This window comes from Hevea brasiliensis, chromosome 5 (assembly GCF_030052815.1).
Source record: "Hevea brasiliensis isolate MT/VB/25A 57/8 chromosome 5, ASM3005281v1, whole genome shotgun sequence".
In the NCBI taxonomy this organism is placed as follows: domain Eukaryota; kingdom Viridiplantae; phylum Streptophyta; class Magnoliopsida; order Malpighiales; family Euphorbiaceae; genus Hevea; species Hevea brasiliensis.
In genome coordinates, this window is record NC_079497.1 from 8,991,498 (window position 1) to 9,009,563 (window position 18,066).

At 31.8% G+C, this 18,066-nt stretch overlaps 1 protein-coding gene across 1 annotated transcript; it reads left to right on the forward strand.

Annotated features, from left to right (window-relative positions):
* Positions 1–13,698: 13,698 nt before the first annotated feature.
* LOC110657016 (uncharacterized) lies at positions 13,699–17,404 on the forward strand. The gene is made up of 3 exons (XM_021814059.2): positions 13,699–15,627; positions 15,730–16,705; positions 16,961–17,404. Exons 1-3 carry the CDS (start codon positions 14,479–14,481, stop codon positions 17,212–17,214), a joined length of 2,379 nt encoding a protein of 792 aa, XP_021669751.2. The 5' UTR covers positions 13,699–14,478; the 3' UTR covers positions 17,215–17,404.
* The last annotated feature ends 662 nt before the right edge of the window (positions 17,405–18,066 follow it).

Here is an 18,066-nt window from a genome sequence, read left to right on the forward strand (position 1 = left end):
TGTTAAGGTGGATGAGTGGCCATACTAGACTAGATAAAGTCTGTAATGAGAGTATTAGAGAAAAGGTAGGAGTGGTGCCAATTGAAGATAAGTTGAGAGAAGGGAGATTGAGGTGGTTTGGTCATGTGAAGCGTAGAAATACGGAGGCTCTAGTTAGAAAAGTAGAGCACATTAGGTTAGAGGATAGAAAGAAAAAAAGGGGTAGACCTAAATTGACTTGGATGAGAGTAGTACAACATTACCTAGAAGCATTACACATTTCTAAGGATTTAACCCAAAATCGTTTAGAGTGGAGAAAGCGAATCCATATAGCCGACCCCAAATTTTTGGGATAAAGGCTTAGTTGAGTTGAGTTGAGTTTTATCTTATAATTATATGTATTTTATCTTATAATCATTGCTTCTTTCAAGTATGGGTTTCGTTATGCTTGTAATAGTGGTGCAAGTGCAGAACATATAATTCAATCGAATTTCACAATTTAATATTAATTATTATTCTAGTACTCAATGAAAGCGAACACCTCAAAAGGATCGAATTCTAATTCAATATTGAATCAAACACCATTCCATTCCAACCCTAATAGGAAAGGCTCCATGCGCGAACCTATGACCGGAAAAGAGCAAACTGCAGGCCGTCCGACCAAGAAGAACATGCCTGTAATAGTGGTGCAAGTGCAGAACATGACTGCAGATGTGATTCATATGTGAAAATTAGTTCCACATAAATCATTTATTTATCAAGCTTATTGGTTTATGATTTTGTGACCTACATTGCTTCTTTCAAGTATGGGTTTCGTTATGCACTTTACCAAGTTTTCATTTATTTGCTGCAGTACTCAAATATTCACCTCCACGATCTGATCAAAGAGCTTTAATACTCTTTCCTATTTGATTTTCTACTTCAGATTTAAATTCTTTGAACTTTTCAAAGGATTCATGTTTGTATTTCATCAAATACAAATATCCAAACCTTAATTTATCATCAGTAAAGGTAATAAAATAATGAAAGCCCCCTCTAGCCATTACTTTAAATGGACCACATACATCACTATGTATTAGCTCCAAAATATTTTCAGCTCTTAGCCCTTGTCCAACAAAGGGTGATCTAGTCATTTTGCCCTGAAGGCAAGATTCACAAGTTGAAGTAGGCTCAGAGCCCAATGAGGATAGAATCCCTATTTTCTCCAATTTTGTAATCCTATCTTCTGCAACATGACATAACCTTAAGTGCAAAATATATTTTGAATTTGAGTTGATTTTCACTATGGCATTGCATTCATTTAGATCACTTGCATTCATTTTGTGTTTGTCATTATTATCCAAATAATAAAGACCATCATTCATATAACCCGAACTAACATATCTATTTTCAAAATAAATATTGCAAACATCATCTGTGAACTGAAATTCATAGCCATTTCTAGTCAAACTAGATATAGAAATGATTTTCTTAAAAGCATCAGGTACATATAAAATATTATCCAAACACAAAATATGTCCAAACATGTAAAAAGATTTAGATCCTTTGGCTAAAGCTTCAACAGTTGAGCCATTGCCAATCTGGACTCTAATATCTTGAGAACGCAAGCTGCTACTATTTGCTAGTTCCTGCATATCATTAGAAATGTGAGAACTGGCACCAGTATCTAAAACCCAAGCTGTAGATGAACTATGAGTATCATCAGAATCTAAATAACAAGATATGGACATACATTCCAAAGGTGTATCCTTCTTGTCCTTCAGAGAAGCAAGATACTCTGGGCAGTTCTTTTTCCAGTGCCCATCCTTCTGGCAGTGGAAACACTTTCCTTTGCCTCCATCAGCTTTAGTCTTCCCTTTCTGTTTAGCTATTTTCTTAGAAGGACCAGGAATCTGAGGTTTTTTTTCTTATTGCCCTTCTTCTTGTTGGAATTTCCAATAGAAGAAGATGCAATCAAAGCTACCTCTTTTTCTTTATTACCCGGCATATTCTTTTGGGCAATAACCAGCATGTTGAGTAAACCAGCTAAGGTGCATTCCTATTTAGTCATATGAAAATTTGTCACAAAATTCCCAAAAGACTCAGGAAGGGACTGAAGGATCAAATCCGTCTGTAGTTGAAAATCCATATTGAAGTCAAGATGTTCCAGCTGCTCAATCAGCCGAATCATCTTGTGGACATGATCCCCAACATTCTGTCCCTCAGACATCCTCATGCGAAACAGCTGCCTAGATATCTCATACCTAGCGTTCCTGCTGTGCTCACCATATAACTCTTGTAGGTGAAGGAGGATCTCACTCGCACTCTGCATGTTCTCATGCTATTTCTGTAACTCATTACTCATGAAAGCAAGCATGTAACACTTAGCTCTCATATCATGCTCCTTTCACTTGTCCAAAGTTTCATGTTCCTCTTGTGTGGCCTCTGGACGTAAGGGACCAGGAACATTTGAATCTAGAACATATCCTATATGTTCAAGGTTCAGGACAAGTTTCAAATTTCTTAGCTAATCAGAGAGATTAGGTCCTGTCAACCTATTGCAATCAAGTATTCTTGCAAGGATATTGGATAGTGGTGGTTGTTCTGTGCTCATTATTATCAGAAAATTAACTGCAGAAAATAACCAAATTAATTAGTAAATGTATCATGTAATTAACCAAAATGATTATGGTCTTTTAATTAAATTGGTCCTCTCACTAACTTAGAGAATCCTACACTTTCAAAGTAGAAAACGGAAATCCTAGTTGGATGGATTTCTAGTGGGTGATTGAATTCTTATAATTCTATTGATCATCCTCAGGTACATCCGTTATTGGAATTACAATAAACTATAAGAGAGCAACTCCTTGCCCATCACATCTCATGTGAGGTTAATCCTTTACCTAGCCCCTAATGCTCAAAATCTCAGGTACATCCATTATTGACTTATCTTGCATTAGTTAAATTGATCCCATTGAGCCAGTAATTATGCAAATAATTTTAATGTCCTCAGGTACATCCAATATTGGGCACCAAACCATTTACATATTTACAACATCTCATGCTTAACAATTATTCTTAAGAAAATCTCTTAAATTAATTGCATCTTATGCAACTATTTAAAATTTCTTAAAATAATTGCCCCAATGGAGGGCCTATGTTATAATTACTTTAATTATAGCATTTCCAACTTAATCTTTTGTTTGGAAGATTTTATGGTCATCCTAATTACTAGTTAGGTCTCACTTTACACATTATCCATTTAGCATGCATATATCATATAATTGCATACATTCCTATACATCTCATGCAATCATGGATAAGCAGTAAATATGGTATGATCATGGACTTTTTAAGGGATTCAATTCTGAGCCACCAAGAATTGAATCAGGGCATTCCTAGGTGCATTTCATTCATTCAATTTACAAGAGTTGCTGAAGGAGTACATAATCAACACTTGATTTTGAATTCCTCCCACTGGTCCCACCAATGCTCTTGACCTCCTTGAACTTCTTGCAATCCAATTACATAGTAATCCTTGGCATACCAAGGCGAATTTACAATAACTTAAATAAATGAAATCACAACCCAAAAATTATTACAAACTTAATAATACATGCCCAAAATAAATTAAAATAAATTAATTAATTTACAATCCCAAAGAAACATAAAAGAAATAAATCCAATTATATTGGTCTTTTATAGTCTATGATCATCCATCATGCATATCACTATTTAACAATTAAATAAAACATACATACTTAAATTAAATTGAATATCTCATATTCAACTTAAAAATCCAGATTTGAATATGATTCAAATAAATTTAAAAATTCAGATTTAAATCTCATTCAAACAAATTTAAAAATTCAGATTTGAATCACATTCAAACAACCTTAAAAATTCAGATTTGAATCACATTCAAACATTTTTTAAAAAATCATATTTGAATCACATTCAAACATTTTTTAAAAAATCAGATCTGAATATTATTCAATCAACTTTAAAAATTTAGATTTGAATATGATTCAAACAACTTTAAAAATTCAGATTTGAATCACATTCAAACAACTTTTAAAATTCATATTTGAATCACATCCAAATAATTTTTAAAATTATGATTTGAATCATAATTTAATTATGTGATTAAAACTACAAATTAAACACTTTAATTAGTCAAAGAATAGGCCTTAGATCATACAACAATTGCATAATTAAAAGCCAAACCTTGAACCACCCATGGAAGCCAAACCATGCACACCATTGATGGTGTTTTTCAAGCATGCCGCCACACCTCCATTGCAACCAGCAATGGATAAATCATCTCATGATCAAAAAACACAATTAAATCATATAATCAACAATCTAAATGGCAAATATAGTGGCTCTGATACCAATTGAAGGAACGAAAGCGTGAAAAAAACAAGTTTATACCATTGAATTCAAAAATTTTTACCTAGGGTCATATGCATCATGCAAGATTTATTTTTATCTATTTAATTTCAATGATAAAAAACATATTAAAACTCTTTTAATATGTTTTTTGGATCTATATTTGCTATTTAAGATTTTAAAATTAATCAGATTAATTTTAGAACCCTAGATAAAATCAAGAACAAACATACTAACCTCTTGATGCACTGTAGTGTATTTGCGCCTTTGAGATTCGTCTTCAGGACACCAAATGTTGTCCCTCTAGTTTGTCCACACCAAGAACACCTATGGTAGCCCTTGAACAGCTTTTAAAGCTTTTTCTATTAATTAGAAAATTAAGTTCTGCCTTTTAAAAGTATAGAGAAGTAAACAGGACATTAGAAACAATTTCTGGTGTTCTTAATTCAAGAGATTGTTTTTCTAATCTCTTGGATTGATGAGAGAAGAAGAGAAGAGGAGAGAATGGCACTCCAAAGTGGCGGCACAAAGAGAGAGGCTGCTGCTTGTGTTTTATTTTTTCTCATAACAACACTTATATAGCTAGGTTAACATATTAAACCCTTGCCGCATGTCACAATTTGATTAGTTCTAGGTTTAAGTGACCCAATCACATTGTGCCAGGTGTCAAACCTATATTTAATCTTGATTTTAATCATCTTACATGATTAAAAGACATTTGGCAAGCTTATGTGTAATGCCACGTGTCACCATCTCATGGTGCCACGTGTCACACTGTGAAATAACCAAAATGCCCATTTGTCTTAATTTTGAGTTCTTAACCCAAAATAATTATTTCTCTTCTTCTAATTAATTTATATCAAATATAAATTAATTAATTAATCTCTATTAATTAATTTCTCATTAATTAAATTCATATTTAAACACTTTAAATATAAATTTAACTTATACTATACATCCAATAATCTAGATTTGATTTCAAGTCATGCTAGGGACTTTACAATCTAATTGCAAACCAAACCTATTTAATTAATCAATTAAACTCTTTAATTAATTAATTAAATCATATTTAATTAGGTGATAACTTGTGTATGTGTGTGACTTACTAGGCTTATTACTAATTGACAATGAGATATGATATCAACTCTTAATATCATCAGAACTCTTTCTTACCATAAATGATTTCTCTAAATCATTTTATGCACCTCATAGACCATGGTTAACACCTAGCATAGCATGCCATGGCCACCCAATTAGTAATAAGGTTTACCTTAAATGAACATATAATCATATGTTACCATGCACTAGAATCTCTCTGTTACAAAATCTCAACTCAAGTTAGAGTCATGGTTTATGTCAAACTCAATTTGCTATGAATATTATGTTCTCTTTTAATTCCAGTTCTTGATTAAAAAGATTTTTCTTATCAGAAACTCTTTTCTGATTAAATCTATCTATCTTGGCCAGGAACTTGAAACATCAAGAACAATTAAATGAACATAGGATTTTATCTCTATTTACTTAGAGGAACAGATTCCATCTTGATTAACACCTACCTCCATATATAACTAGTAGGAGCCAACACATGCCCATATACCCATACACAGTACAAGTATGAAAGCAGTATCAAACTCAAACTACCTATATACAAGATAACTGTGCTATCTCAGGTCTAAAGATTATATGCACTGATATAATTTATGACAAAATATTGACAAGAGTAAACTCCATGTGCTTGTCATAAGTGTCACTGGTTCGGCCTACTTATCATGTATAAGTGCCTATCATGTTTGTCATATGGCATGAGACTCACCATTTTATCTTATTTATATCTCATATAAATAACTTGGGAACAAACATGAATACAATCTTTCTGGATAAGTCATGTCCTTATTATGAAGTATCCTTCATTGTGAACCTATTTATGATATTTTGTACTAGAAATACTGTCACTCATATTCTTAACAACTTAAGAATAGAATTTCTAACAAAATATCAATGGACCTTTTCTATTACACATAAATATCTTATGTAAACGAAAAAGTGGAAATGCCTTTTATTAATAAAAACATGTACAAGATACATACTAAATGATATGCTCTAGGGCATATTACTAACACCTTCTTCATCCAAGCCCATCAAAAACTAATGAACTCTATCTTTTTCACGCTTTCTTTCCAATTCAATGGTAAGATTGCATCTGCAGCCTACACAGATACACACTGGTATCTGATCATAGTTGTTTATTTCATCCCATAACGTTTTCAATCTTCCGAAATAGGACACGATCGGTTGACCTTCCTGCCTACAACTCACCAGATCCAATCTCAGTTGCTATATTCGTGGACCATTCCCAATCGAGAACCTCTCTTTAATATCCTTCCATAGATCCTTTACGTTCTCCATGTGAGAGATGGTCGAGCGAAGCGTCAGTTCAATGGTGTTAAACACCCAAGAAACTAGCATAGAGTTAACCGTCCACCAATCTTCGAGTTCCAGTGAGTCATCTGCTGATTGCTTAACAGATCCATTAATAAAATCATATTTCTTTTTGGCCCACAATGCAGTCCGCATAGCTCGCGCCCATTCTTCGTAATTCTCGCCCTTCAACTGAACTTGGGTAATCAAGTTACCTGAGTTGTCATTCGAATTCAGTGTGCAAGAACTAGAAGTTTTCTTCCCTGATCCAGAACTCTCATTTTTCTTTTCATCAGCCATGGCTCTGATACCATGTAAAAGAACTAAGAAATTTTGAATAAGAATTCTGATCTTTATTGCCCCAGAAATCAAAGATATATATATAAAATTACAGCTAACAAATAGGTTCCTAATCAAGCTAAACTACCAAAATTATATCAGAATCATACAATAAAAATGTAAGAACAGATATACACACAAAAATTTCTAAACAAATGCCCTAAATAAATGCAAAATAAGTGGCAGCTAACAGCTGCCTTTGCAATACTATGGAGCAAAAGAAGCACTTGGCAAGGAAGATAGGTGCTGCCACCATTGTCTAGTTCATAAGCCTCTAATTTGGCTAGTGATTTGTTGAATCACATTTCCATCTTCAAGCTTAGATTGGATGACCAAGCAGAGACTAAAAATGGCAATGGCAAGACATAATGGGCCAAAATTAATGGATTCACAACAAACGAAACTACCATAAACATAAGCATAAACACCAATACTAACAAATCACCAATACAAACGCTCATTGGTAAAGAAAGTTGTTGTAGTCTAAGTCTTCAAATGGGCTAGTGAGAACAATTAACCTAAAACTTGAAAAGAGAATATAAAGAAAGAAACCCACAAGCACGAAATCGAAAAAAAAAAAAAAAATTAAATAATGGGGTGGGGAAAGCATTGGTGAACTATGTGTTAGGAATCCTATATTTAAAGAATATAAAATGAAAAGAAACTATATAAATAATTGAGTTATAACATTAAATTGGTTAGTTATTTTAATGTATAAAATAATTCAATCGCTTATATATATCAGTATAAAAATAAATTAGTATGTAATTTGTTCAGCACTTTCTCTAAATTTATTTTGATATTAAAGTTTAAATTATCTTGAGTTTTAACTGTCCATAAAGATGTATAATTGGATCCATATTGAGTTAAGTACTAATTAATTATGAAATGACAATTATGTGATTACATTTAAAAGAAGAATATTGAGAATTTTATATTGAAAGAATATAAATTAAAATAACAATATATAAGTGGTTGAATTATAATATTAAATTAGCTAATAATTTTAATGTATAAAATAACTTAATTATTTATATAATTTTATATTAAAATGAATTAATATATAATTTATTGAGTAGTGGATGAAATTTATTTGACTAAAATAACATAAATAAAGAAAAAAAAATGAAATAATTAGATTCACTGAGCAATTCCAAGTTTCAACATGGACTCAAAATGGTCACATTTTAAAAAGAAAGAAGTAATCATAGACTATAAATTAATTATAATTTGACATTGAATGATGAAGAATCTTAGTTCAATGGATGGGAATAATTCAAGGCTTTATTTGAAGTTAACGCATTATTGATGATTTAGACTTGGGATAAGATGGGCGTCTCTATTGCACCAATTGGCGTTCTACCAAGATCTAACCCAGTCAATTTTATTGCCTAAATACTAAAATCAATAGTTCCAACTTTGACCCATTTTGTTGTAATTAAATTACAGTTAAATTCAAGAACAACCTATTAAAAATGAATGAAGAGAACCCTTAGGTTCAAGGGTAGGCAGAGAAAAGAGGAGTTGAAGTCAAATAGAATGGGTCCAATTTGAACCTTTTTCTTTAGGTCTAATTGGTCCCAATATCAAATGCATTATTATGGTCCATAAAGTTTATTTTCAGTCCTTATTATAGTGATGGATAGGGAGAGTTAGATGATCATTGATGTAACTCATTCCCAAGAAGAAATCATGACACCTTACCTTTCCAATTTCTTTTAGCCACACCCTATATTCTAGGGAAATTTGTGATTTGGTTTTTGATTTTTTTATAAATATTATAATTTGATTCTTGTATTTTAAAAATTAAATTATTTAATCTCTCATTTATATTTTTATTAAAATCATAAGTCATTCCATTTAATATTATAATTAATTTAAGTGAAAAGATAAATATACATTTTATTCAATTAAGAAAAATTTACTATTTGATCCCTAAAATTTAACTGATATCACAATTTAGTCTCCATATTTTTAAAATTAAATGATTTTATCTCTCACTTATGTTTTCCTTCAATTAAAATTAATTGTTATCAAATAAATTAATTCTTTATATTCCATAAAAAGAATTAAGGAAAAAAGTTTAATAATAACAAAGTTAATAAGAAAAATAATAAATTCTAATAATTTCAGTAATTATAAAATTTAAGGACTAAATTATTTAATTTTTAAAAAATAGGGACCAAGTTATAGTGCCAGTCAAAACTCAGACACTAAATAGTAAATTTTTCTTAATTGAATAAACAATATATTTGTCTTTTCACTTCAACTAACAATAATATTGAATGAAATTACTTTTAATTTTGACAAAAACATTATTAAGGAGCTAAATCATTCAATTTTGAAAATATAAAAATCAAATTATAATATCAATCAAAACCCAAAAATTAAATAATAAATTACCCTATATTCTATTAGACCAATTTATATAGGAATCATGAAGAAGGTTAAAGCCTCAAGAAGCCTAAAGAAAGGGTATAATTAATAGCTATTGGCTTCTATCACCTTTGAACTTCTCTTTTGAAACAAAGGGTAACCCATTCACTTAAACAATCCTCACAGTCTCATGGCACTTTTTTCTCCTTGGTCTAACAATTTTTCAAGATTTTTCCCCCAACCATACACAAAGCATATAGACATGTATATAAAAATAAGGTGATGAAATTGAATAATAATGCAATGGATAGTCCATTGTTTATCTCAAACTTTGAACAAAATCATGTTCAATCACAATTTCTTTTATGGTTGCAATTCTTTCTATATCCTTTTTTCAATACAAGCCATGTGTACAAGTCTCTTCCTTTTCAATTAGAACCCAAAGCATATGAGTTACCCAAGATTTGTATGGCATGTGATAAATTAATAGTCAAATTTTCTAACAATATTTTTCTTTTTTGGGGCTAAGATTCTATTATATGAAGTGATAAACTCTTTATCCCTATTCTAAGTTTTGATTTTTAGTTCCCATCCATTATTATAGGATGGGATGGTCCCAGATTTGGATATGATTGAAGAAACTTTGAAATGCTACATGCATATGTTTGTCATTGAATTGGACAACTCTACTCTCCTGAGTCCCTGGGTGGGGAGAGGATAAAGGAAGAAAATCCATAAGTTGCTTCTAGATATGGGGTGAAAGGAGGGAAAAGGAAGATTATTTTTATTACTTTCTTTGTCTACAAATAATAGTCACATTTAATTTTTTATTTTTTCTAAAATTATTTGTCACATTTAAAAATCAAAATGACTTAATTATTTTTTGTTTTAATTTTACCTTTTATCTCTATAAAATATAATAAATATTTATACAATTTTCTAGAACTAATATTATCACTTCATTCTTAATTAAACTAGCTGTTTGTCATGTTGATATTCGTTTTTTCAAATTTCCAAGAAAGGATAATAAAGTAAATTATTAGTATTTTTTTTATGAAAATGAGGTCATTTAATTATTTTCTTAATTACCGTGAAAAATTTTAAATATGACTATTATTTATGGACGATAGAGTTATATAAATTAATTCATTAATAAATTTTAAATTATTTTTTAATTACAATTAGGTGAGTTGGTAAACAATGTTAGGTTTTTGTGCTTGGAAATTATAATATGTTATTACTTATTATTAAGCATTTTATATATAAAAAATAATACTTCTTGTAAAATAATGAACTTTATTAAAAAAAATCTAATTTCGAGCACAAAATTATGTTTATACCATTAGGAGATTTAATAGACTAAAATTTACAATTAAAAAAAATTTAAAAATGATGACCAATTTGAAATCAAATCTCAAAAATCAATAAATTAAAAGAGGTGGAATAAAATTAAAGAAATTTTCAATTTCTCTGAGCTTCAGAATTATAGTATGTGTACATATAGATGAATTTTTAATGGAGAAAAGGCTTTCTCATAATCATGGACTAACCTACACCTAGAAGTTGGATTCAAAGAGCTTTTAGTGTATTATTAATATTAACTATGAAGAATGTAGGTCCTAGCTACCAAATTCACCATTTAGTTCTCTTTTTTAATTTTTGCCTAAAAATTGCTGTTGAATCTTCTGTTTTTGAGCTGGTTTTAGGGCTTGTTCCATTTTATCAGAATCAGAAGGCTACTGAAAGATGGAAGCATTTGACAGGAATAGGAATGTGTTTTAGCCAGAGGTAGGACTGGACAGGAAATGCTCAGTTGTATAAAACAATACAACCCATGTGAACCCAAAGGAAGCAATTGGGTCTAAAAACAGAATCCAGGCCTAAAAGCATCTTAATCTGACAATTTGGCCCATTTCACAACCCACTAATTATTATTACCCACAAGCCCATAGTTCAAATTATTTAAATTATTACCCTTGTATTGCATTAATTTAATTAATCAGATTCTAGCTGTGATCCAGTTTTAATTTCGATTCACTTTAATTTAATTTGATTAAAATTAGATGTAGAAAAAAAAATATAAATTTTATAATTTTACATAAAATTTACTTCCGTAATAAATATTCTAAATTCGTCGCATTTCTTGAATTTGAATATTTGTCTATAATAATTGTATTTCACTTTAAATTCATTTTAGTAATTAAATTTAATAAAATACACGTTGAATATATTAAAGTACTTTAAATTCTCTTGAAAATCTTTGAAGTTTTGATTTTCTTTGTTTAGCCGAGGTTGCTCTTGGGGGCATCCTCTGTCCTTTGGGACAGGGGATGGCATCTCCTCCAACTATGCTAGGTTCCATCCCCTTCTTAGTTAGGATTGTAAAGTTTTGGTTTTATTTTTGATTGTACAGATCTTGGTATGTAGTTGGAGAGGGTGATTTGGTTCAGATTTGCTTGAGGAAGCTCTATTTTATGAAGTATGCGGTAGTCCCGCTTTTCCCCTCTTTCCATGGGGTCGGTGTTGCCTTTAGTTCTTTATAAGGAATAATTGTTCTGCTTGAATGGCTGTTAAATGTTAGGCTATCTTATTCATTTGAGAAAGAAGGATATTCCTAGTTTCTGGTGGGATTCACTTGTATGTTTATTCTCCTGGTATTGACGGCGTTGGAGAAGAAGACTCTCAATTGTGGCTTAGTTTGCTTGAACTAGTGCTTGTTTACTTTAGGGGCTGAACTTGATGTGTTTGGGATTATCTACTGATAAGGGACAAGATTAGGAGAATGAGACTTAGACCTTAATTGTGTAACGAATATATGTAGTTGCTTTCTCAATGGCCATGTAATGCATTTTAATTTGCCCTTCAAAAAAAAAAAAAAAAAGAAAACTAACCGGTCTGATTTCTGCGTGAACCCAATTTCAAAGAGGAACATGGTATTGGACCGCTGATTTGTGGTAGGGCCCGCTGCCCAATGATTCGATAAGGAGAGAACATAGTATTGGACCAATCCATAAAAAGAAAATAAGTTTTTTTTAAAAACAAAAATTAAAAATTATATCACGTAATATTCTGTTAAATATAAATCATTTATTCAACTTCATGGCTATAATGGAAAAGGGTTGACACTTGGGCGTTTTTGAGTGGTGAAATGATTCACTTCCAAACTTGCGTCTCTTTCCAACGATTGTGATTTGTGAATTATTAAACATAAGACTTTCACAATTTGACCCCTATAATATTGAAAAATGACATTAAAAAATTTAAATTTCAATTGATATTATCTTTTTTCTTTTTATAGTAAATAAATATTATTTTTTGCTTTTTAGGTGAATAATATTGAGATTTGATTTTGCAAGATATTAAAATATAACTATAATAGTTTAATATTTTTTATTTTTTGATACAAAATTTTCTTATTTCTTTAAAAGCCATTTCATTTAAATTATTCTTTTTTAAGAAATATCTAGAGCATATTTTCATTTTATTCTAAAAATTGAATCAATCTAATTTAATTTTTTATTTATCCATTTAGTTTTGAATTCAATTTAAAATTTTTTTTATTTGATTTCATTGCTCTTAGTGATATTTAAAAATGATAACGGTTCGATTTTTCAGATATTTGATTCTACTAAATATGAATAAAATGAGTTCTAATCGGTTTAAGTTTTATAGGTTGAATATCTATAATTCGAACTTATTTATATAAATATTTAATTAAATATAAAATATATTTTTATAATAATATTTATAAATATATATATATAATTTATTTATATAAAATAAAATTTAAATATTTAAAAAATTATTAAAATTTTAAAATATAAATTATTAATTAAAATAATTTTATGTAAATTATTAATTAAATAATATAAAATTGATAAATTTAAATTTTTTAATAATATCAAGTAGATTTGAGGTGAATTTAAATAATTAAAAATAAATTTCAACTTCTTTTTTTTGAAATTAATTATATATATATATTTTTTAAATTGTTTAAATCTAATCGGTCAAAATTACGGTTAAAATAAAAAAAAAAGGGAATTACAAAGGACATTTTGAACATTTCACAACGAATCCACGGATGAGGTCGCGCGCGCCATAAGTATCAACCTTCACAATATCATAATCTGATGAATTTTTATTTAATTTGAGAAAAAGAAAAAATTATTAATTATATAAAATTAAAATAAAAAGTAAAAACGACAACGGCATCAAGAAACGCAACCACCGAAACGAAAAGCATAAAGTAGTTTCTAAATCTCGCTAAATGTTTTCTCTGTTTTCAACTCGTTTCGTCCTCCTTTCAGGTACCAAACCCCACCCCTCCCATTCCCTCCCTTTCCTCTCCATAGATTTTCTTTCTCTAGCTCGGTGTATACGTATTTGTATATTTTTTTAGCTTTGTATCGAAACAATTGATTTTGGGATTTCTTCAATTTTCTTTTTTTTTTTTGAATTTCTTTTGGGCGTCGGAGAATTTAAATGATTAATTCTGTCGTCATAGTATATTTATATATATATATTTCTGCTCGTCTTCCTCGAAGCAAATTAAACATAGCTCCTCCTATTAGTGGGTTTATGTTTTTAAAATTTTTTTCTTTGTTAATTTAAAGCATTTATTTTTTTAAAAAGCATTTATAACATGGACAACTTTGAGTATCTTGAATTTTGTGATCTGGGTCTTGCTTGTTTTTTATTTTTTTGGTCCGTTGTTCTTGGTTTTGTGCGTTATTATAGATCGGTTACGAGAAAGAATTGGTAAATAGGGACAATTCTTTATGGGATTACTGTGAATTAATTTTATAACCTCATTTGAGTACAACGTAAGCAAGAAACAAAGTAAAACGAATTCAAGAATAAGGGGATTTGCTTCGATGTGATTTGATTTCGGTATAGCTGTGTGAATTAAGAATTTTTAGAACGTTATTTATTGGGTTAAAACTGGTGGTTTAATATTTGGGTTCCTGGTCTTCTCTTTTTGTATGCGCAAAATAGATGGGAAGAGGAGGGAAGGTAAATTGTAAGAGAAATTTTAAGAATAGGGTTAGGTCTAAAGATAAGGGGTCTGATGATTCAGATGAGGATTATGTGGTTGAAGTTGAGAAAAATGCATCTGATGGTGATTCAGAGGATTTGGGGAATTCTTTAGATGATTATGCTTCAGAAGAGAGTTTTGGTAGGTATATAGAAGAGGAGGAAGAGGAAGAGGAAGAAGAGTTTAGGAATGTTGTTAGATCCAAAAATAACAAGGGTTTTCAACCAAATGGGAAAATTGGGGCTAGAACCTCACAGAAAAGAAAGAGAGTATCTTATGAGGAGGAAGATGAGGATTATGTTCATGATGACGATGGTGATGATGATGATGAGGAATTCACTCCAGATGAAGAAGATGATTTTCTGGATGAGGATGAAGAATTGACAGCAAAAAAGAAGATTAATAACATGAAAGTGGGTAAGAGGAGGATTGAGAAAAGGGGCTCCAGGCGTGGTCCAAAAAAGCAGAGGAAATCCAGGGTTTCAAAGAAGCCTTCAGGAAAGAAAGGAAGAAACAATCGTAGGTTGAGGAAGAAAGAAAGGTGTGAATACGATGATGAATATGATGTTGATTTTATAGATGATAGTGCAATTGTAAGAGAAAAGAGCAGGGAAAATTCAGATGTGAGGAGGAGGAGAGACACTGTATATTCAGATTCAGATTTTATGCCTTCTGGATCATCTGATTATGAGTTTACAATCTCGGAGGAAGAGAGAGAGCAGGTAAGGGAAGCCAGCTACTTGTATGGTGAACTAAAGACGAGTTTGAGGTGCTCTTCGTCTATAAAGAAAATTCAGGAGATTGGGGTTTTATGTGAACAAGGAAAACCCATTGCAAGAAAAGGCAAGGAGAAGGTAAAGGAAGTAAGAACAGATGTTGGAAAGCAGGTGTGCGGAATTTGCCTCTCAGAAGAGGATAAAAGGAAATTGCGGGGGACGCTGGACTGCTGTGGTCACTATTTCTGCTTCACTTGCATCATGGAGTGGTCAAAAATAGAGTCACGTTGCCCTTTGTGCAAGCGGAGGTTTAAGACAATAACTAAGAATGGAAGAACAGCTGTGGGAGTTGATCTGAGAAATGTGGTAATAGAAGTGCCCGAACGTGATCAGGTCTCTCTTATTTCTTTATTCCTATTGCTTAACGGTTATTATGTTCATTTTCTTTATTTGTTTCTTATTTCCTGTTTTGGATTATGTTATTTTGTTATATAGGTCTATCAACCATCAGAGGAAGAAATAAGGAACTTTATTGATCCATATGAGAATGTGATTTGTACAGAATGCCGTGAAGGTGGGGACGATGGCCTCATGTTACTTTGTGATCTCTGTGATTCACCTGCACATACCTATTGTGTTGGTCTTGGGCGGCAAGTACCTGAAGGCAATTGGTATTGTGATGGCTGTCGACCTGTTGCTGTTGGATCCTCAAGCTCCCAAGCTCAGGAATCTTTGCCTGGTCAAAGGACAACAAGCAACATGTTTAATAGGCCATCTCCTGTTGCAAATAATGGAGAAGGTTTAGACCCCACTTTAGAGCCTTCACCTCGTTTTGCATTCTCTCAAGGAGTTGGAAATTTGTCATCTCCCAGATTTTCCTCTGGGGATGTTCAGGCGGCTTCTCCAGTATCTGGAGCAGGGGCGCCAACTCTGTCAGTGAGACGTCAGATACACCGCCATATACAAAATCTCCTTTCTATTAGCAGAATGAATAATATGGCTGTCAGAGCTGATGGCATTTCAGCTGCCAACTTGCATAGTGACCCTTCAAATCCTCAAATTGATCAATGTAGGGAAACCACTATTCAAAATTCAAGGACACAAGAATTAGGGTCGTGGCAAAGTACATTCCTGGATGTGAGATTACAAGACCATCCCTCTTCTTCATTGCAAAATGGAGATCTTTTTTCTATTAGATCAAGCCAATTGAGAACGCAAGCGGTTCAGGATCCTTCTGTTACAACTACTGAGAGGTCTGTCAGTTTAACATTATGGCCTGAACTCACTGGGATCAACTCTATATCTGGCTATGAGCAATTCCATCAGTGCAACAGCAGACTGGGCATTGCATCTGAAATTAATTTGGCACCTCACAAAGCTAGAGAAGAGAGTCAATTCTATGTGGTAAAGGAACAATTGCAATCAATGGTTAAAAGCCACTTGAAAAGCTTGTCTCAGGACATTGAATTAGGTATCTTATCTGAAACTTGAATCTTTTTGTTAACCATGTGATTTCTATTTCCTCTTCATTATACTTGTAGTTCTCTTGATGTGTTAAGCTATGAGAATTCATATCATCAAGATTTGGATTGGTCTTTGCAGACAATCTTGATAAGTTTCATGAATTCTTAGTAGTGAGTGGCCTTCTGTTTGGATGCATTGTGGGTGTGTTTGCCGTTTACCATGTACCAGAAATGCTCAAATTGTGTTATTTCTTCTGCTGCAGGCCCTGATACTTTCAAGGAAATTGCAAGGAGTTCTACGCATACCATCTTAGCTGGTTGTGGTCTTGAGCACAAGAGGAGTGAAGTCCAATTTATGCCCCCACCATCAATTTGCACCCATGGTGAGAGGATGGCTGCTGGACAGACAAGTATGATGAAAGGTTTTTGCTCATCTTGTTTTGATTCTTTTGTAAGGGACGTAGTGAAGAGGATCATGGACACAAGACTGCCACAGTGGTTAAGTTTAGGTCTTTAATCTTTGACGAAGGAGTGTTTTTTTGGCGCTCTCTTTTTCGTTAGGAGTTTAGGCAAACATTTATCGTTAATTAGATATCATATAATTTACTGACCTCGAGCATTGAAGGGCTCTATTCTTATTTGACACGATACTCATTGTTAAGACGAATTCATAATGTTGTTATTACTGATTCCCTTTCTTTCTTGTTTTTTCCCTTCTCTCTCTAGTGCAATGTGTCTTTAGATGAAAGGTCCAAATGGGTTTCAGTTTTGTGCTTGGTGTATGACAGATCCCACCAGCATTAGGTTCGTTGCTCTCTTATCCCACATTCATACTTGTATCCCATTTGATTGTGATTAGAAGAGTGCATTGCATCGGGTAGAATTGGATAGTGAATCCAATATTTGCACATTTCAGTCTATGCAAAGTAGTTGATTAGCACATTATCCTATATTGTGAGGTAGTTCTTGATTTCTGGCGTCGAAGGAACTGCTGTTTCTACATGTAATAGAGACAAAAACATGTACCCTGCATTCTGGCTGGGGATTTTTTGCAATTGATTGAGCTCCCAAATAACTTGATAAGAAAGCGAAAAACTTTCAAATGGCCATGGTCCAGAAAGTTCCTTTATCTTTTCTCCAGAAGGGAAGTACAGTATCTTTCGTGATAAAGGGTAAATGATGGTGGTTTTCAGTTTATGTTACTAACTAACTTTGCCCATTTGACCCACCTGTCTGAAATATCTATATCTAACCATCACCGGTTGCGCCACAGTCAACGTTATGGGTAAAAAGAATAAAGATTAAATAATATAAACGTTTGAATTACAGACGTCAGACCACCTAAATCAATCCCTCAGGACTTAAAAAA

Coding starts and splice junctions, on each gene's coding strand:
- LOC110657016 (XM_021814059.2), top strand. CDS start 14,479: ATGGGAAGAGGAGGGAAGGTAAATTGTAAGAGAAATTTTAAGAATAGG. Junction 15,628..15,729: donor AAGTGCCCGAACGTGATCAG/GTCTCTCTTATT, acceptor TTTGTTATATAG/GTCTATCAACCATCAGAGGA. Junction 16,706..16,960: donor GTCTCAGGACATTGAATTAG/GTATCTTATCTG, acceptor CTTCTGCTGCAG/GCCCTGATACTTTCAAGGAA.